The following is a 20,432-nucleotide window of genomic DNA, read 5'->3' as shown; positions in this document are numbered from 1 at the left end:
TAGAGAAACAGACAGTCCAACGGGAACGGGGCTTTTCAAATGTGACTCATAAAACAGAGTTTTGGACACAGGAAGTCTGCAATGTGCTTAGCATTAAAGTGGCTTCAGTTGTTGATTTGGGAGTGACACAAATGAAACTTGCCTCATTTTGTTTTGAAATATGGGTGATGATTTGGTGTTCCAGCGTTCCAGTCAGTACTGAGAAATGATCGCTTTGAGCACTGAAAAGTTAAGAGTCATAACTTATCGATAATCTGTGAAAGATGTTTTCTCACTTTTAGTAATTTGTTTATCATGTAAAGTGCCAACGGAGTAACTGATGTCAAACTTCAAAGTCTGTTCACCATTAATTATACTTACCGTATACACATATATATATATATATATATATATATATATATATATTTATATATATATATATATGAATTTAAAATTGGATCTGCTGTCTAAAACAATGCAAAAGTTTTATAAAAGTTAAAAGTATATTTTCTATATGTTTTCTTTATATTGACAATATTTGGTGCAACAAAATAGACTGGACTACTGATAAATTTGACTTGTTTCAAAATTAACAATAATGATCAATCAGAAATTTCACTTATACCTGACAAGATGACCTATTTTTAAATTACATCCACTAATATTTAGCGTAGCCAGGTTTTCTTGCTGGTACCCAAAGAGTTTGAATTTAGTAAGATGATCGACAAAGCATAAAAATGAAATAATGTAAAAGAAGACAGTGATTTCAATGAACAGTGAACTTCCTGGTCATGATGCAGCAGAACACAGTGAATCCTACACTGTTGATTTCAATACACACACACGTTTCAGAGCAGGAGTGCATCAAATGCAACACATAAACCACACCTACATGTCAGTACTTGTATGTCTAATAAATTTTAATCCTCCCTTTACATCAATTTCACTCATTTTTTCAGTACATCAGTGTAAAAGATATAAAATAAGTGACACAATCTGAAGCTTTTAAAGGGATTGATTAACCTAGAGTCCGTTTCTCGCTCCGTCTTTCCTATAGACATAGATGAATGCAGCTTTGATGACATCTGTGTCAATGGACGCTGCCAAAATATCCCAGGACTTTTCAGATGTCAGTGCAACCTTGGATATGAGCTGGACAGGGGTGGAGGCAACTGCACAGGCAAGACACATTAAGAAGGGAACCATAACTGAGCTGAGGAAATGGGGGATTTCATCGGGTTCTCTTTGTTTTTCTCTCAGACATAAATGAATGTGCAGATCCAGCTATTTGTCTGAGTGGAATCTGTGTCAACATCCCTGGAAGCTACATCTGTAACTGCCCACCCGACTTTCAGCTGAACCCCACTCGTGCGGGCTGCGTAGGTGAGACTCAACGCATCATCTCAACCGATCAGTGATGTTTATTGTCAGATTAGCAAGGAGCAAAATCTAGAAAAATCCCCATACATATATATGTGTGTGTGTGTGTGTGTGTGTGTGTGTGTGTGTATGTGTGTGTGTGTGTGTGTGTGTGTGTGTGTGTGTGTGTGTGTGTGTGTGTGTGTGTGTGTGTGTGTGTGTGTGTGTGTGTGTGTGTGTGTGTGGACAGACACTCGTACTGGAAGCTGTTACCGTGATGTGCGTTTTCGTGGAGATTCATCTGAGAGTTTGGACTGCTCCAATGAGATTGGTGTCGGGGTTTCCAAGGCGTCGTGCTGCTGCTCCGAAGGCCACGGCTGGGGGAGTCCGTGTGAATTATGCCCACCTGGAAATTCAAGTGAGTCCACACTTTGCTACATAGACTTAAAGAGCAAAGATAGACGGATCCGGAAGAGCAGAAAAAACACTCCCACGATTGAACCTTAAGAGTTATATCATGTTTAATTTCTCAAATTAATGTCAAAGTTCTGTCATAATTTTTCTATAAGGTATTGAAAAGATAGATAAATTAATGAAGACAAAGATATATTATGGCTTCAGTATTTTCTTTAGCAAGTTAGTTCTTTTTTAAAAGTTTTGTGTTACTCCCAAAGGTTTTGGATGATGGTTACTCGGCAAACTACTCATTCAAGATGCCGTTTTAAAACCCATTCAGCCATCAGTGCAGTCATTTCCTCCCCTTTTTTATTTATCATTTCTAGCAGTAACTCCAGAGTTTAACACAAATGTAAATTTCTCCTCAGTGCAAGTTAGCTGTTTTCATGCCGTGCGATGAAGGTTCGCTGTAATTGTTGCTGCTGGTAAAGATGAGACAGCTTGGTGCTGCTAACATGGAAATTACCACCAGATGGTCCAAAACAATGCAGGCAATGACTCATCCCTTTCAGCTTGAAGATACGCCGGCTGCTGGGACAAGAACAGACAGTTATCTCGGAGAAGTCGCAGTCGTGTCCAGTCCACCAGACTCCGATATTCACTGGCAGATCTCAGACGTCTGATTAGAAAAAAAAAGAAAGAGAGCATCTTTTATGTGACCCAGTTTCAGGCGACTGTTCCCGGCAGATCCTGGAATGCAGCAAACTTTTACTGGTGTTTGGTCGTTGTGTGGCCGGTGTTTATTGTGATTTGGTATTACATGTTACAGCTGAGTACAAGACACTGTGTCCTGGAGGAGAAGGCTTCAGACCAAACCCTGTCACAGTCATCTTGGAAGGTCAGAAAAAGTCATGCTGTCATTTATCTACAAGCCCACAGCCAAACACGGTGCCACTGATATTTTGTTGTTGTTGTTTTTTCCTCCTCTGCAGACATCAACGAATGTCTAGAACTTCCTGGCCTGTGCCAGGGAGGACGGTGCATCAACACATTTGGTAGTTTCCAGTGTGAATGTCCGAGAGGCTTTGCCCTGAATCTTGAAACCAGAGTCTGTGAAGGTATTGCGCATGCACACACCCTCATAGGGAACACCCGCACATACACCTACACAGGGAACCTCTCCCTCTCAATTAATCGCCCTAGGATGCTTTCGTGAGAAAACTGAGGTGATTATAGTAAACAAGAAAATAAAAATATTGGCTATTGCTCCTGAGTCTATCCCAGAATGTCTCTGTTCTGGTTCCTGCCTGCGATCCCAGCAGTGCTCGGCCAGGAGGGTGAAGCTGCTGAGTTCATAGCTTTCAGAGGAGGGGTGAGACTCTGATGTGGTCAGCCCTCTCTTCAGGGAGGTGGACTCGGTTTCTGAAAGACAGGCCAAAGATGATAGAAAATGGGAGGAATGGCAGATCAAGGGGAAAATATAAATAAATAGGGTGTTTAGAAACAGTAATAGGACCAGAGGGGAAAGGAGGAACCTGTGGGTAGGACAATGGTGACATTTTTATGTGCGCATGTTTGTTTGCTGGACTCTTAAGAGCAAATGAGGACACCACATCCGTTCATTCTTAAGTAAAAAAAAAGTTTAAAAAATGCTTCTTTTGTTTTCCTGCAAGTAAAGTGACTGCAGTAATGCTGATGGCGGAATAACTAACATTGTTAGTGACTGTGATTAGCATCCAGTCAAATTCAGTTTGAATTATTAGCATTGCTGTCAGGTAGTTTCTCCACTTTTACTTTGCAGGAAATTACATCACATTTACAAAACTGGTATTTAAATGCTTCTAAATATTTTCACACACACACACAAAAAAAAATTATAAACCTGAGGACAAAAAAATGTTAGTTTTTTGTAACCATTCAGTGAAAGCGCTTATAAAAATTATTTTCAAACATATTGTTTTGGAATTGTGTACTTAAATCTTGTTCCCAGCCAAATTATGCACATCTGCATCCAGAAGAGGTAGAGACCAAATTTAATTCAGTGTAATGGAAAACTTAGAAAGTTTGCTGCAAAATATATAGTTTTGTTTGTCCCTTGCTGTTAAATTTATTTTACAAATTGACCCATTTTGCACTGGTGAAGCATTTTTCTGTTCTTTTGATGTATCAAACCCAAAATCAAACTCAAATATCATGTTCCTTAAAACTTGAATCGAAATAATCTTGGAAACTTTTTTGCAACCTACATCAGAGTTTCTGCTGCTAATATCAATAAATCAATAATAGAAATATTTATTGGTTGTTATTCATGTGTTTCAACAAGTGCAAACCAGACAATTACATTTCCTCTCTGTTTCCGGATGAAGATATCAACGAGTGCGAACAACCGGGAATCTGCGGCCCCGGCCAGTGCTACAACACCATCGGCAACTACACCTGCATCTGCCCCACTGACTACATGCAGGTCAACGGCGGCCACAATTGCATGGGTGAGTCTGAATGCGTCACGGGAGCAGGAAAAATGTCTCGGACCTTTGGTGCCAAACTCACGTTTGGCTGTTTTTATTTCTCCGTACGCACACAAAGACATGAGGAAGAGCTACTGCTACAGGAACTTTTACTCAGACAACAGGACCTGCGATGGAGAGCTGACCTTCAACATGACGAAGAAGATGTGCTGCTGCTCCTACAACATCGGCCGTGCTTGGAATAGACCGTGTGAACAGTGTCCTGTGCCCAGCACCGGTGAGCTCTGATGCCAGCGTCTGTTGCTTTGGTATAAACATTGTCTTTCCTGAGTTAATTCATGATTTATGTCCACTTAGATGAGTTTGCCATCCTCTGCGGCAGTGAGAGGCCAGGATATTACATTGACATCACAACCGGTCGGGTTATTGGTAAGATGTTCTCATCCTACTGCTTGTTTATGGAAAACAAGTTTTTAAAATTATCCTCTGCGTTGTTGTCATTCCATAGATATCGACGAGTGCAGGGAAATCCCAGGTGTGTGTGAGAACGGAGTGTGTATCAACATGATAGGCAGCTTCAGATGCGAATGTCCCGTCGGCTTTATCTACAACGACAAGTTGCTGATTTGTGAAGGTGATGTCCACACCCACACGTTCTTACAAATTCTGTTTAGACAAAGGAGACTGACTAATTCGGGTCAGCTAAAGTCTAATGTGTGTGAACATGCTGTCTTCACGGATGCCAGATATTGATGAGTGCCAGAACGGACCAGTGTGCCAGCAGAACGCAGATTGCTTGAACATGCCTGGAAGTTACCGCTGCGAATGTAAAGCCGGATATCGCTTCACCCCCACAGGACAATGTCTGGGTAAGGATGTTAAATTGTACATGGAATTAAAGGCTAAAATGTGCAAATATTCTAGGAAATAAGCTGCTGTATGATAGTACTTATGCATTAAATGGAGTGAGAAGGAGCTAAATTGACAAGAAGAGTGTTGTGATTGGCAAAGTAAGTCATTTGTGAGGAAATGTAAGCTGTGATTGGAGGGCGGTTGAGACACCAGGATATCTAATCTCGTCCACTTGAAGCGGAGACAGCCTGCTGACCCAGAGGTAGCGGCCCATTTTCTGACTGTGCCCTCAGACTTGAAAGATCTGACTCATCCGCTTCACACTCGGCTGTGACTCGCTCGAGCGTATGAAGAACCGCTTCACAAACAAAAAGCAAGAACGAGAGCCTCCTCTCCATGACAGCAGTTTGCAGCTCTGCCCAGGAATAAAACAAAAGTCAGAGACGATGAATGCATCCTCTAGATACAGCTGAGGCTTTAACCTTCTGACCATGTTATCTGACATCAAATCAGAGTGTTGTGACAGTGATATTTAATCCCAGAAACAGCAGAACATGCCTATCTCTACTCCTTTCCTTCATATCCTCCCTCAGCCGAAAGAGCCGAAATGTATATTTCCTCGATGAGCTGGGGACAAATTTATTTCCAAAAAAATTGTCTCGTCTTCCTCACTTATGAGAAAGTTGTTGAACTTTATTTTCTTTCACGTGATAAGCCAGAGTTGAAGCAGCAAACATTTGGCGCCGAACAGGAGTTTTTCATGGTGTTGATGCTAATGAGGAGAGAATGCGAAGCATGTGTTGAGCTGTCGAACATGTGCTTCAGCATATCTGAAACATGTTGCTGTCAGAGCGATAAGAAAATGTTAAATCAACATCCTGTTTTGCTTCCTGCTTTTCATGAAGTTCCCAAGAACAAAACAGACTCGTGATAAAAAGCTTTCAGGGTTGGAATGCCTTCCAACAGATTTGGAGTGCATTTATGTTGCAACCGTGACAATAATTTAATTTAGAAACTCATAAAATGGTCTTTTCATTGATTTGAATCAACTTTGACTTCCTCTTCTGTTTCCTTTTTGTCACATTTATCAGCATCAATTGTAAAAATGGCTATGTGTAAAAATCCTTATGTAAATTTTAGCAAATTTGCATAATAATAACCTTGAATGTTGTTCTGACTATATATATGGATACATTTAAGTGTTTTTTCACTGCTATTTCCTAACAATAAATATACATTTCTCTATCCTCTCCATTTCAAAGAGTGCACTCAACACACTTAAAAAAAATCAACATTAATAATTTTAGATTTACTTAATAGGATTTATTAAGGATGCTATTCATGTAAGCCCTCATTATTTTTGGTAAAAAACAAATGTTCTTTATGGGTCAGAATATATTAATGTGTTAAAGGCTGAATTTATTTCAAGGTTTTAATCCATAATACAGAGAATAAAAAAATGAAAGCTGATTTATTCACTTTTTTATTTATTTTTTTTTTTGCTTTCAAAAGTGCCCCTCAGTTTAACCCAGTGTTGACAATTGTCTTTCATGTCTTCAGATCGTAATGAGTGCGTGGAGAACCCCGGCATATGTAACCCTGGCCAGTGCATCGACACGCTGGGAAGCTACCGCTGCCTCTGCCCCAACGGCTACAAAACAACTCCCGATCGGTCGATGTGTGTCGGTACGTATTTTACTTCCTCTTTGCGCTTGTTGTTCAGGTTTTGTCTTCACTGAATGCTGTTTGTGATTAAACCTTTCCAGACGTGGACGAGTGCGAGAGGCAGCCCTGTGGCAACGGGACCTGTAAGAACACGGTGGGCTCCTACAACTGCCTCTGCTACGTCGGCTTTCAGAACTCGCACAACGGCGACTGCATCGGTGGGCGCCGCTGATCACTTTAGTGAGGACAACGGCTGACACGTCTCTGACACGTCCCTTTGTTTTGATCAGATATCGATGAGTGCTCCACGCAGAGGGGCTTGTGTCGAAACGGGCAGTGCTTGAACTCGGTGGGAAGCTTCTTCTGTGTGTGCAACGACGGCTATGAGATCACTTCAGACGGCAGACTCTGTACAGGTAATGACCTTTACCTTTTTCTCCTGTTACTAAGCACATCTTTCATTAGATTTACATATTTCTCTTTGAAATGTCTTGCTTTGTTCCAGACATCAATGAATGTGCAGTGAATCCTGGTACTTGTGGGGCAGGAACTTGTGTGAATATGGACGGCACCTACAGGTGTATTTGCCTGCCTGGCTACTATCTCCACGAGGAAACATGTGAAGGTACAGAAAGCCTTGAACACAAGTAACAGCAGGGATCTATGAAGTGGAGAAAAAGCACACACACACAAAGCGATAATTTTCACATGAACAAATCTGATCTTGGACCAATTCTGCATATTCAGCAGACCCAAACGCATTCCTGCTTCTTGCCTTGTTCTTGAAAGCGGAGGAGAACTGCAATGACTTCTCTGCAGCACCAGGAGTTTTTTATTTTGTCTTTTAGACAAATAAACAAAATATAGCAACCACTGTCAGTGATATACCTTTAATTTCCCTATTATTTCAGATATTAATCTGTTTTCACATTTGTCATATATGCACCGCTGAAATCACTGTAATCATCAATTCTGTAAAAAAAAAAAAAAGCTGTGGAAATACCTTCATAACTTCATAAAATAATAATAAATCATACCTAACTATGTTAGATATCCTTTTAAAATGTTCTCATTCTCAATTATTCAAATGTTTACATTCATAAATTAATTTTGGTATGAAAACAAAGCAGTGTGCCTTTAAAATTATGCATTTATTAAACAGATTTAAATAGTCATAAAAATAAGGTTTTGTGAGAAAAATGCATATAGATTAGGGATGGGTTGTATGAATTTTGAAAGTAATTAAGTCTTTATTATTGTGTCCCTAAACATGGTTTTGATGTTGGATGGCCTGCTTGCTTCATATATATATAAGCATTTCATTGTTTTTATGTAACTTTTTTGACTAAGTGAAAAGACAAAGAAACGATAGTAGAATAAAATAATATCAATACATATTTAGCTGTTGATTTTGCCCATTTCAATCCTACAAATGTTTGTGACATTGAATCATTCCTAAATAAATGTAATCCCAAATGCGTTTTCAAAGTTTTCATTTCTAAGCACTGTGGCTGATGACATTCCTAATCCTTCGTCAGACATCGACGAGTGCGCCCAGTCTCCTGAGATCTGCATGTTGGGAAAATGCACCAACTCCGAGGGAAGCTTCACCTGCGAGTGCCCCGAGGGCTTCCAGCTCTCTGCGACGGGACGCAGATGCTTAGGTGAGCGCGCGAGTGGATGAAAAGAGAAACTGTGACGCTACTGCATGCATCTGCTTCACGGGACAAGGTTGGGAAGCTCTCAGCAGAGAGATGAAGTAAGGCTTTCTGGGTGTTTCATGTCGGCTTACTCTGTTCCAGCTGGTTCTGCTGCTTCAGCCTCGACGAGACCAAGGGTGGCTCTGAGCAGATCAATTTTCCATTTCCTCACTTGCGTGTGTGTGTGCTGGGGGGTGTGTGTATATGTGTGCCTTTACACATACATGGTGTGAGCTCTTAGGCTGGGTGGGGTTGTGCTGAGTTCTCTATAAGGGAGTTCCCTCTCCAAACACTGAAGTGATGACTTCATCATTTTACAACTTGCGTTCCTCTTCTCTACAGTTTTAGAAAGTGCTAAAATTTGAAGCCTAAGTCTGGCTGTCAGAGAAAATGTGTTTCTGTTAATAACGACAGGGAGGTATTTGCTAAGATCACAGAGATTTATAAAGTTTATGGTAGATTTTATGTCATATACTTAATTTTCTGAGGTCTTTCTTTTTATGTTTTTCCTGAACCAGAGTTCTAGTGGGTTGGTTCCACTTCATTGAACTTCTGCCACAGCTGTGCATGAAATATTCTTGTGATTTTATTTTGTGTAAATATGTCAATCTCTGCATCGTTGGACTAGGGGAAAACGAATATGTTGACATTTCAAGTGGCATGCTCAAAACTATTTCTTCTCCAAAGGATGGTGAAATCCTTTGTTATTTACTCAGATTTTCATTTTTAAGAGTCAGTCATCCTCAGTTATAGATCTCGATATATTCACTTTGTAAAGAAGAAACCTAGGTAGTACGTCACAATCTCTGATGTCAAACAAACTGGTATGTGCTCAACTTTTACTGATTGTGTTTAATATGTTTTGATTTACCACTAGTCATGGTTTTCTACATCAGTTGTCACCAATCACTATCAGGCCTTCTACTCTTTTCCAAGTTTGCATTTATTTCAAAACCTCATTTTAAGGTTTTTATTTATTTTTACCCGTTAAGAGGTTGTTCTTGCTTCCGATTTTAAAAAAAAACTGTCGTTATCGACATTTTTGCTCACCACATCGTCATAAAGCTCCATCAGGCTTCCCAAAGGAATGGCTGAAAAATCACGGCTATAGCGAAAAGAAACGTGACACTATTGAACATTTCTCTCACAGCACCAGGTGTTCATGTTTGTGGTTTTTGCCTCTGAGCCAGGTGTGTGTGCGTGTGTGTGTGTGCGTGTATGCGTGGGTGTGTGGGTGTGTGTGTGTGTGTGTGTGAAGAAAGCTTATTTGTGTTGAGTTCAGTGAAGTCCAGAGATTGCAGGAGGGCACTGCCATGTGCTTCTCATTACAAGAAAGTCGCTGCCTAGTCAAAGAACAAGAAAAACACACAACTCTGTGCAGAAAATTATACAGTTTATGTTCTTGAGGGGGAAATTTTAAAACATATTTGATTTATTGAGGAAAAACACAAACTTTTTTTAATACACATGTATACACATGAGAAACAAGACCATTATCATTAGGGCTGCAATTGAATGTTGCTTGTACACAGTTAAACAATGGCCTTCTGTTTGGTCCCGCAGCATGACTAATGCCATGTTTCTAAGACCTAACAGAAGTTTTCCGAATTAAACTCAGCTCAGTTTATTTATAGAGTGCTAATTGACAACAAATGTCATCTGAAAACACTTTGTCCATCTGTGTCGGATCCAGTCGTGTTGAATTCAATTCAGTCTAAATCCTGTTCAGATCAATCCAATTCAGTGCAATTTAGTCAAACTACATGCTCCGATTCAGATCCACTGGGTGAGACCAAGAAGTCTCAAAAAAGTTATTTTTTTTAGTTAGAATGAAAAAAAGTTTAATCAAGAGCATTATGAAGTATTTTTCTTAATGCATCCATTTTAATTCAACTTGAAATAAAATTCAATCTATTTTAGTTAAAGTACGCCTGGATGATGGCAGCTCTAGCTCATCCATTGGGTCTATCTAGGAAAAGTTTCCGAAAGTTTTCCAAACAAATATTTTTCTAAACTTTTTGTAGGACTGTGTAAAGCTGAATCAGTAGACGTCCTTTCTGTCTGCTACATTTGTTCTCTTTTGTGGGTTTTGACCCTCAGACATCCGCGTGAGCTACTGCTACACCAAGTTCGAAAACGGACGCTGCCTGGCACCGAAGGCTCTGAACACGTCCAAGGCGGAATGCTGCTGCACCTCCATGCCTGGCCAAGGATGGGGAAGTCCCTGTGAGATCTGCCCCAGGAAAGATGAGGGTGAATATACTTCCTGACACACATTTAAAATCTGCAAAACATACAAATGTTGGAAAAGGGCACAGATATTATCTTTAATTTGTGACTTTTCCTACTTTTTTATTCGCAGATGCTTATCGTGTTCTGTGTCCAAATGAGGGATATAAGCGGGGACCAGATGATAGCCCTTCAGGTTCATGACCATAATCTACGCAAAAGCTACAATAAGTTTAATCTGCTCTATATTCCTGCTCTATGATGAAGTTGTGCTGATTTATTTATTCATTTTAATTGCAGATATCGATGAATGCCTCAACGATCCATGCATTAACGGTCAGTGCATCAACACAGACGGATCCTTCCGCTGTGAATGTCTAACTGGATACAGCACGGATATCAGCGGAATCAAATGTGAAGGTAGGTTTATTTGGTTTCACATTGTCAGCATGTAACCCAATCGTCTCATTCCCTCGTTCCTGTAAGCCAAGGTTTAATCAACTCCCTTCGTTGCAGATAAAAACGAGTGTGAAATCGGAAATCCGTGTGGCAACGGCACATGTGCTAACGTCGTCGGCGGGTTTGAGTGTACGTGCGATGACGGCTTCGAGCCCGGACCGATGATGACCTGTGAAGGTATGAGAGACGGCGCCAGTCCATCCTCAGTCCTGCAGTCTTGACAATTGACTTTTTCTTGACTCCTTAGACATCAACGAGTGTGCCCAGAATCCTCTGCTGTGTGCGTTCCGCTGTGTCAACGTGATCGGCTCCTACGAGTGCAAATGTCCCACGGGTTACGTCCTGCGCGAGGACAGGAGGATGTGTAAAGGTACCTCAATGAAACCACTCAGTCTCACCGTTTTTTACGTATGTGGTCAATTTAACAAGTCATGCAGTGTGGGTCGGAAACTTTCTGTGCCCCTCAGACGTAGCGGCCCCACCTATAAAGTTGCATAACTTGTTATCTAAGCGAGATACTCAGTGAATCTCTGTCTGGGATGAACTTAAAACAGTCTGACAACTGTAACCAGTCAAGTCCCTGTTTATACATCCACTCTCTAAAATAGCTTAGGTACCATAGCAACAGATGTATTTGTGGAGAAGCACTGAAACAGGAGGAGCCCATCAGATATCGTAACATCACTGTTTAGAGTAAAACTTCAAACAGGTTGTTAAATCTGCAACTTCATGCCTGCTGATCCCGAAGACCTCAGAGTTGGAGTATGTTGAGGAGTGTCTTAGTGAGGCCACTGATAAAGTTCCTAAAAAACACTCTGCTTCTTCTTCTGACTTTATGCTTGTTGTCTGACTTTCCAGACCAAAACGAATGCGAAGACGGTATAGATGACTGTGCCAGCCGAGGAATGACTTGCAAGAATCTGATTGGTACATACATGTGCATCTGCGCACCTGGATACACTCGGGCGCCTACTGGAGATAGATGCATGGGTAAATATGACACGGCTCTGGTTCTGCTTTCACTGACATTATCATAATTTTCTAATTTCGGACATATGTGCAGTTTTTAACTTTGGGACTGTTCAACTACTCTTACAAAGTTTGGCGACCAGATTACAAGAACTTGAAAACAAAATCTTTAGAGAAATGTCTCTACACACCTGCCCCAAACATTTAACAGAAAACAACAACAACATATGTTCGCTGTTCATTTCAATTTTTTTCAGTTTATTTAAGTAGCTCCCATTCACGTCGATCCAATGCCAATTTATATATTGCTCTGTTTGGTCAAAATTCAGTCCAAATCATTTCAATTCATTCCAGTTCTATGCATTCATATCATCACTGTGGAGAGGAACCACTCCCTTTTAACGAGAAGAAAAGTTTAGGCTCAGTAGGAGAAGCCATAGGTTTGAGAAGGCAGAATAAACAAAGAATAAAGTGATTCACTTCCATTAGGGGGAAAAAAAAGAGAATACATAACTAATGTCAGTGATAGTGCCATCAAAAACTCCAGACTGGAAAGGAAAATGCAGCAATAGCTTTTGAGATGACTCATTAAGAATAGAGATAAAGCAAAATACAGGAACAGCGGGCCAACTGTAACTTTTATGGAAGTCTGATCTAATCCAAGCATATTGAAAGAACATTAAAGACTTTCTTTGGGAATGCAGTGTGTTGTGACAGCTTTACCCCAGAACCTGGAATAATAATAATAATAAAAATCTTATCTTAGCACACTCAATTAAGTAAACGTGACAACACAACACATAATTTCTGCCTTTTGTTGTGGATTTTGTCTTAGACCTCAATGAGTGTTCAGCCAAGCCAGGGATCTGTAAGAATGGCCGCTGTGAGAACACGGTTGGAAGCTACCGCTGCAGATGTGACCAAGGATTCGTTGCTAACCCCACGCAGACAGAATGTATCGGTATGTAGTTGTTAATTAATCCACTGTGCATGCCTTTTTAACCCTCATGGTCTTAAGTTCATTGGCGTTTCACATCATGGTTTGGACGATGCTCAGACCCAGACGTTGCTCTTACTTGTGACATCGTTGAGTGTTCTTGAAATGGCTGTGCTGTCTTCGTAGGAAGTGGGGCCTTTTTTTCCTCTGTCTGCTTCTATCCAGACAGAGGCAAGGAAAAGCTCTCCTACCTTGTCTGAATATGCATGTCTGGGCAGCTGTACCATGTTAAGCTTGGTGAGAAAAGCTCCTGAGGGACACTTTAAATCTCATGTCTGTGTAGCTATCTTCCTCCTCACAGACAGCGGTGATAGAGGCGTGTGGGTTATCTATCTACGTCTGCCGTGTGAAGTCAGGTCCGGTCTGGGTGGTATCGTCTGCTTTCCACAGGCTCTGTTGGTCTCTCCCTCATGTTTCCGTCCTCTTTGCCTCTCTCCTTGTTCAGATAACCGCGAAGGCTTCTGTTTCACCGAAGTTCTGACCACACTGTGTCAGATGAGTTCTAGTAACAGGAACCTGGTGACCAAGTCGGAGTGTTGCTGCGACGGAGGTCGAGGCTGGGGAACCACCTGTGAGCTCTGCCCCCTGCCTGCCACCACCCAGTACAAGAAGATGTGTCCACTTGGACCTGGGTTCACCACTGATGGCAGAGGTATTCCAAAGTCAAAAGTTTTGCACATTAGTCCCATATCTCAGCTTCGTAAATGTCTGTGGGGTAAACCTTTCTTATTTCCTCCCAGACATTGATGAGTGTCGTGTGATGGGAAACCTTTGCAAGAACGGTCGGTGCCTCAACACTTTGGGCTCTTACAATTGCGTCTGCAAATCTGGATACACCACTGACATCTCTGGCACACAGTGCGTGGGTAAGCATGACCTTCACTCCAATTGTTTAATCCTCACACACTCCAATCCTTCCTCTTGTTCTTGTTTCTGCTGTCCGGTGAAGAGTTGAAACTCTGTTGGTGAACCCAACCCAGATCTGCCGGCCTCTGTATGCCCCATTATGGAGTTGCTAGGGGCAGCATTGAGACTCTTCTGCCGTTTTGTTTCACTCTTTGTTTTTTTCTGCTCACGCTTCAGATGTGGATGAGTGCATACAGGCACCTAAGCCTTGTAACTTCATCTGTAAGAACACAGAGGGAGGCTACCTCTGCTCCTGCCCCCGAGGATACATCCTGCAGGAAGACGGAAAGAGCTGCAGAGGTGATACACAAAATATGCATACACATACAGTGAAACACAACCCCGAAATAATCAAAGAACCCTTGCATGTTTTAGCTTCCAGGTGAGAGCATGTGTGTGTTCAGGAACTGTGACGCAGTGCATCCGTCTGTGTCTCTGTTTATCGAGCTTTTTCACAAGTCTAAACAAGTGTATTCATGCTGTCCCTTTTTGAGGGCCTCTTTCATCTTTATTTACTGTAGCTTCAGTCCTCCCCCCTCGGCAGTATCCCTCTGTGTGTCCGGTGTCTGCTGCCTTTGCAGTTCATTTGTAGGCCAAAAGCTGTACAAGCACAGGGATTTAGCTCAGAAAGGAGCATGCAGGTCTTTTCACTGTATTTTAAGCACATCAGTTCAACATCCAAGCAGTTTTGAATTTTCTGGAAAAGCAAACGCTTCATCCTGTTGAACCTTGCACTTTCAGATCTGGATGAGTGCTCAACCAAGCAGCATAATTGTCAGTTCCTGTGTGTTAACACCATTGGCGGCTTCACGTGCAAGTGTCCCCCTGGCTTCACCCAGCACCACACCGCCTGCATTGGTAAGTGTTACCTCATCATCCACCTGCATTTTAATAACATTCATGTTTGTAAAATGGCAATGAAAACCTCAACTAAAGGTAGTTCGGTGTCACTGTATTTACTGGTGTTAGTCTAACTTGAAACTAAGACCAGACCAAGATTTTGAGTGAGAAGAAACAAAGATCAGGATCAAACCAATGACAGCGTTTTCCAGAGCTCGACCCACTTCCCAAATGTGATTCTGAACCTGTGTTTTCAATGGAAGAATGAGATTCTTGACTGCCAAATATGGTTCAACCATCATGAAATACCTAGTTTTTAAGTGCAAGCCATGACATCACTGCTGCATCACTCAGAGGCCGGTTTAACTCTTCACAAAGAAACAGCAATCATTGTGGAAAACACGGTCTGCTCAGGAAGTCCACCAGTTGATTACATTGTCCAGTGTTTCAGAATAAACCCAAGTCAAGCACCCAGAATGAGAAGCCATATGCTGAGCTGGTTCAACAGATGGAAAATGCAGGATTTATTTGAACAAACATTTTTAAACAAAGAAGTGGCACTTGAAGGGCATCACAGTCCGCCATCTTGCTGCTACCCTTTTTTTGTACGTCCCTTCTGTGTTGTGTAGAAAAACAGAAGAAAAAATGTATATATCTACAGTATAACTTTAAAAAATGTTTTTAACCTGAGAATGTAGCAGCTTGCATTACCTCATATCAAAATTAGCACAGGGAACCCTCAGTTGGGACATCAGGAATGACCTCAACAAGGCCCCATAGACGATGTTGAGGTCTGAGAATGTACAAGTAATGAGGTTAGAAAAATATGGGTGTGACATGAATAATAAAAATTATTTCTTGACAGAATTGCAACCTTAAGAACCAAAAGGGTCTTTCATGTGAAAGCTCTTTCGTGGACACCTGGAATCTCGACCAGCTGTTAAAACATTGAGATTGCACTTTTGACTCGTGCGTTCAAATGTTTGTTCATTCTACGGAAAATGGTTAAGACTGTTGAATAAAACGAAGCATTCAGGTTCAATTAGAACATTTTTATCAAAAGTTTGAAAAAGATATTGTTGTTTTTCAACCTTATATTAGCACTGATGAATGTTCACACCGACAAATTGATCAGATCCAGAACTATAAAGAAAGCAAGTTATATTTCAATTCTTGTGTTATACCTATGCAAACACACACAAAAATGATATAATCTTTACCAGATTCCAAAATTATTTACAACTATTCCATCTTCAGAACAATATTAGAACCTGGTCAGTTTTATAGAGGACCTTAATTTGCCGAAGCATTCGTGGTGACCCCCTTCTTGAAATACATATTTTGTACAGATTCATTGGCATATTTCAATGTAAAACCAGATATTTTCATATGCTGTATTCGGCTACATACATCGTGATACAAATGAATGAATGGATGAATTCAAACTTTTAGTCATGTGGATATTGAATCCAGGCACTGCCTACACCTGCACTGCATACATAAAAACTGTAAAAATCCTATCTGGATTCATATCAGACAGAAAGAGAAAAAATGATTTAGTCTTTTCAAACAGTGAACACAGTGTATGAGTTCAGCTGTAAATCCAGGTCACAATCGTCTCCCCGCTCGCTCCCCTGCCTGAACCTCCTCTTCCCTCTGCACAGACAACAACGAATGTTCAACTGACCCAAATCTGTGCGGATCCAACGGGGTCTGCCAGAACACTCCGGGTAGCTTCAACTGTGACTGCCAGCGGGGATACTCATTAAATCCCAGTGGACAGAGCTGTGAAGGTCTGAAAGACAAAAGAGCAATCAATGGACTGGTAACAGAAACGAAACACTTTCAGTCATGGTGATTTGTGCTGCTTCCTGGCAGACATGGACGAGTGCGACGGAAACCACAGGTGTCAGCATGGCTGTCAGAACCTAGTGGGTGGATACAGGTGCAGCTGTCCCCAAGGCTACCTGCAGCACTACCAGTGGAACCAGTGTGTTGGTGAGCACTGTGGTTTTTTTTAATGGCAACGTAAAAACCTTTTGTGACATAGGATGATGTAGTTGCTAAAATATCAAACAGAGGCTGTGTTTTAAGAATGAGCTGTTCAAATGTTTTCAGTGTCACAAAAAATTGGAAAACATTTCTTTCTGCCTTCTTGTTATTTTTGCTTAAAATCTTTTATGACTTAAATAGTAAATGACCTGTAAGTGTATAGCACTTCATCTGGATCAGAGGACCCAAAGTGCTTTAAAACACATTGTCATTCACCTATTTAAACATTGACAAAATAATATTCTAAAACAACTCATTAAGCTGAACATTTTTTTTCCCCAGATAGAAATAATAAAAGCAAAACTGAATCACGAGATTCTCCACCACTTTAAAGCCAGGCCCCTGTTTCTAGTTTAGAGCTCTCTACATATTGACGAGATTTAGAACAGACTTTCCCAGCATTGTTTGTGTCCTTTCACTGGAATGACCTCCCCCCATGTTTGTTTGCTTCCCGCTAACTTCCTTTGACCCAGATGAGAACGAGTGTCTGAACAGCCAGATCTGTGGGGGAGCGTCATGCCACAACACCCTGGGGAGCTTCCGCTGCCTCTGTCCCACCGGCTTCAACTACGAGCAGTCCAGTGGAGGCTGTGCAGACATCAACGAGTGCTCCACCAGCCACAACCCGTGCAAGTTTGGCTGCTCTAACACAGACGGGGGCTACCTCTGTGGATGCCCGCCTGGATACTACCGCGCCGGACAAGGGTACATTTAAGACATTCGAAAAAAATAAGAGCGTTTTCAGTTTGACTGATTGCTTTGATTCTGCTCCAGGCACTGTGTCACAGGTCTTGGCTTCACGAGTGGCAGTGTGAGTGGTGGACAGGGAGGTGAGGAGGATGACAACTCACTCTCTCCAGAAGCCTGCTATGAGTGTAAGATAAACGGGTACCCGAAGAAAGGACGCAAACGTCGCAGTGTCAACTCAACACATGATAGTGCTGGGGAAGACATGCAGGTAATTTGTTTGAAAGACTGGAAAACTTGAGGATATTAGTTCAAAACTTCGACTGGTAGCATGCTTAACCTAGTGTTGGTAGTCTGTCAAATGAAAAAGCCCTTTCAAGGAGGATTTGAGTGCTGAAAATATTAATTTCTGACACATTGGTTCGAACATTGAATTTGTATTCTGTTAAGATGAATGAAGAACTTTTTATTTTGACACATTTTAAACATGTATGATGATGAGACATACGTTATTGTAAATTCACACATATCGAGCATGACGGGAGCAAACAAGAAACCAGAAACTCTAAAGTACCTTGGAAAAGCACCATTCTGCCAAAAATATTTTGTCCCAAATCAATCACAAACTTTGGTGCTCCAGTTGTACTTCCAGAGTTGCTGCCCTGCTGGAACAGGATCCTTAACCCCTTATTTCTTCTGCTGTCTCTAACGGGCTAGACTGTGTTTGCTCAATCCATCTTTACGTCAGATCTGACCAAATCTGCTGAAATGATGGATTTGGTCAGATCCATCTCTTCTTGAAAACATGTCCTTGTTTCAAAAACAACAAAAAAAAGGAGCATTTACACAGCACAAATACTGCCAACACCGTGTATAACTGTAGGGATGGTGTGTGCAGGGTGAGGTGGATATTTTATTTTTATATTACTGCATCACCTGTGTGTTCCAAATTCAAGTTGGCATCACTCCAGACCACAAGAAACGGTTGGACTGCAATAATTGATAAGTGATTAGCTAATTGATAAGTGATTTACCAATTAGCTAAGTAATTAATGATGACATCTATCAGCACTGAACCAAATCTCATTTAAAAAATTACAAATAAGCATAAAATCATGTTGGTGCATGACTGAAATGGGCAGAGTGTGACCTGACTGTAGAATCAGTTCTCTTGAAAGGCGAACTTCACAAAGTTTTGTTTTAATTCTTCAGCTCACTGAGGATAACACAGTAAGCCTGGCCAGCATGGACATCGAAAACACGCTCCAGTTGCACCTGAACGTCAGCGACCTCAGCAACCGCGAGCACATCCTGGAGTTCACCCCGGCCTTGTCCGCGCTCAGCGACCACGTGCGCTACAGCATCGACAATGGGAACAAAGAAGGTCTCTTCAAAATCAACCAGAGGGACGGAGTCAGCTACCTGCATCTGAGTAAGAAGAAGGTCCTCCCGCCGGGGACGTACGACCTTCAAATCAGCAGCGTGCCTCTGTACAGGAAGAAAGAGCTGGCCGAGCTGGAGGACCAACACGATAAAGACTACCTCACAGGACAGCTGGGAGATGTACTGAAGATGAGGGTGCAGCTCATCCTCCATTAACCATCACCAGACTGAGAGGGGCAGATGTTGCTGGCAGCTGCTGATCCAGCGTCATGCTCACGCTGCCCTAAAGGCCAAACAATTGAGACTCTGAATAAGTAGCTAGGGGCAACTAGGGGCTCGCCACCAAAGAGACGAAGTGGGAAGGGGGGATTACGAAACCATTTGATCACCAAAGATGATTCTACATATCATAGAAACACATTCTATGAAAGGAATAGCAGCTAAGTGAGGAAATGTTCGCTTGAAGTCTAAGGAAACACATCTCCAGCTGTGTTTAGAGCACTATCGAGAGTGTGAATAGGTTTTTATTTTACTGTTATATGTCATATGATGATATGTGGAATCAGATGCCACTTGGAAGGGCATGTGGGTTGCAGAAAGCTATTTTATTAACTCTACTTGGTCGAAAGAGAAGAATGGGTTGAGTCACAAAAGTCTGATATCAATTTATTTCATCCCCTTGAGAAGTTAAGGAACGTCTTCTTCCCTAGATGCTGAACGATGAAAATGGTTGAAAATGTTTAGGAGAGGGAAGGAACCCACTGTGGACTATTGAGATGTAACCACATCTGAGCTTGAATGAATCCTACTGCCTATTTAAACTCTGCTTTCCCACTGATCCAATAATCCGTATCCATAATGGTGCTAACAACACATCTACAGACTTCTGAATGCAGTACACTACAAACCCAAAACCTTAGTAGTCAAATACGATCCCGACGGTCATTCGGAAGATTCCGCGTCCTTGCCGCTGCAACAACTAGCATCAAAGCCTGTCCGCTCTCTTCTGTGTATGTAAATTGTGTTTATACTGTAATAATCAGTGCCACTTTTAATCTATAAAGCATTTGTAAACTATAGGAAGCCCCTGGAATAGAGGGGGTCATAATGGTGCTTATAATGACCAACTACTTTCTTTGTAAACAGTGTATACAGACATGCAGTACACACACACACCACATTTGATGATGCCAAACCTGGGCCTTCATGATTATGCACTGAGGTCTCTGTGGCCACATGTTCTCTCACAAGTAAAATCAGTGCTGCATTGTTACAGACCAGCCTGTTCTCTGTTCACATCAGTGAGGGTTTAGCTGTAAATCCACACAATAAAAACATATTTTTTTGTGTTTGCATGTGGTTTTATTTCCTCCTCCCCCCTTTTTCATCCAGGTCAAAATAGCAAGAAGTTATAACAGCCGAGCCGCAACGTTCCTCCTCTGCAGTTGTTTGATCGAAGTGAGGAATGTTTTGGCCACTGGAAGTCAGATT

General features: G+C 41.5%; 1 protein-coding gene across 2 annotated transcripts in view; it reads left to right on the top strand.

Moving 5' to 3' along the window:
* Window positions 1–20,292, top strand: part of fbn1 (fibrillin 1) — a 62,318-nt gene extending 42,026 nt beyond the window's left edge. For both annotated transcript variants that reach the window (XM_055044843.1, XM_055044844.1), the window contains 31 exons: window positions 1,037–1,159; window positions 1,240–1,362; window positions 1,589–1,756; window positions 2,564–2,632; window positions 2,727–2,852; window positions 4,101–4,223; window positions 4,321–4,479; window positions 4,560–4,631; window positions 4,711–4,836; window positions 4,949–5,071; window positions 6,615–6,740; window positions 6,821–6,937; window positions 7,010–7,135; window positions 7,225–7,344; window positions 8,258–8,383; window positions 10,520–10,672; window positions 10,782–10,844; window positions 10,949–11,068; window positions 11,165–11,284; window positions 11,355–11,477; window positions 11,966–12,097; window positions 12,912–13,037; window positions 13,519–13,725; window positions 13,814–13,939; window positions 14,157–14,279; window positions 14,721–14,837; window positions 16,484–16,612; window positions 16,698–16,817; window positions 17,345–17,576; window positions 17,646–17,829; window positions 18,771–20,292. In XM_055044843.1, the coding sequence (XP_054900818.1) occupies window positions 1,037–1,159; window positions 1,240–1,362; window positions 1,589–1,756; window positions 2,564–2,632; window positions 2,727–2,852; window positions 4,101–4,223; window positions 4,321–4,479; window positions 4,560–4,631; window positions 4,711–4,836; window positions 4,949–5,071; window positions 6,615–6,740; window positions 6,821–6,937; window positions 7,010–7,135; window positions 7,225–7,344; window positions 8,258–8,383; window positions 10,520–10,672; window positions 10,782–10,844; window positions 10,949–11,068; window positions 11,165–11,284; window positions 11,355–11,477; window positions 11,966–12,097; window positions 12,912–13,037; window positions 13,519–13,725; window positions 13,814–13,939; window positions 14,157–14,279; window positions 14,721–14,837; window positions 16,484–16,612; window positions 16,698–16,817; window positions 17,345–17,576; window positions 17,646–17,829; window positions 18,771–19,157 (4,289 nt within the window). In that variant the 3' untranslated portion in view covers window positions 19,158–20,292. The remainder of the gene's footprint in view (window positions 1–1,036; window positions 1,160–1,239; window positions 1,363–1,588; window positions 1,757–2,563; window positions 2,633–2,726; window positions 2,853–4,100; window positions 4,224–4,320; window positions 4,480–4,559; window positions 4,632–4,710; window positions 4,837–4,948; window positions 5,072–6,614; window positions 6,741–6,820; window positions 6,938–7,009; window positions 7,136–7,224; window positions 7,345–8,257; window positions 8,384–10,519; window positions 10,673–10,781; window positions 10,845–10,948; window positions 11,069–11,164; window positions 11,285–11,354; window positions 11,478–11,965; window positions 12,098–12,911; window positions 13,038–13,518; window positions 13,726–13,813; window positions 13,940–14,156; window positions 14,280–14,720; window positions 14,838–16,483; window positions 16,613–16,697; window positions 16,818–17,344; window positions 17,577–17,645; window positions 17,830–18,770) is intronic.
* Window positions 20,293–20,432: the final 140 nt, after the last annotated feature.

This window comes from Poeciliopsis prolifica, unplaced genomic scaffold, assembly GCF_027474105.1.
Source record: "Poeciliopsis prolifica strain line A6 unplaced genomic scaffold, Auburn_PproV2 SCAFFOLD021, whole genome shotgun sequence".
Taxonomy (NCBI): domain Eukaryota; kingdom Metazoa; phylum Chordata; class Actinopteri; order Cyprinodontiformes; family Poeciliidae; genus Poeciliopsis; species Poeciliopsis prolifica.
The sequence above is the reverse complement of the archived record's forward strand: the minus strand, read 5'-3'. Positions and strand labels throughout refer to the sequence as shown.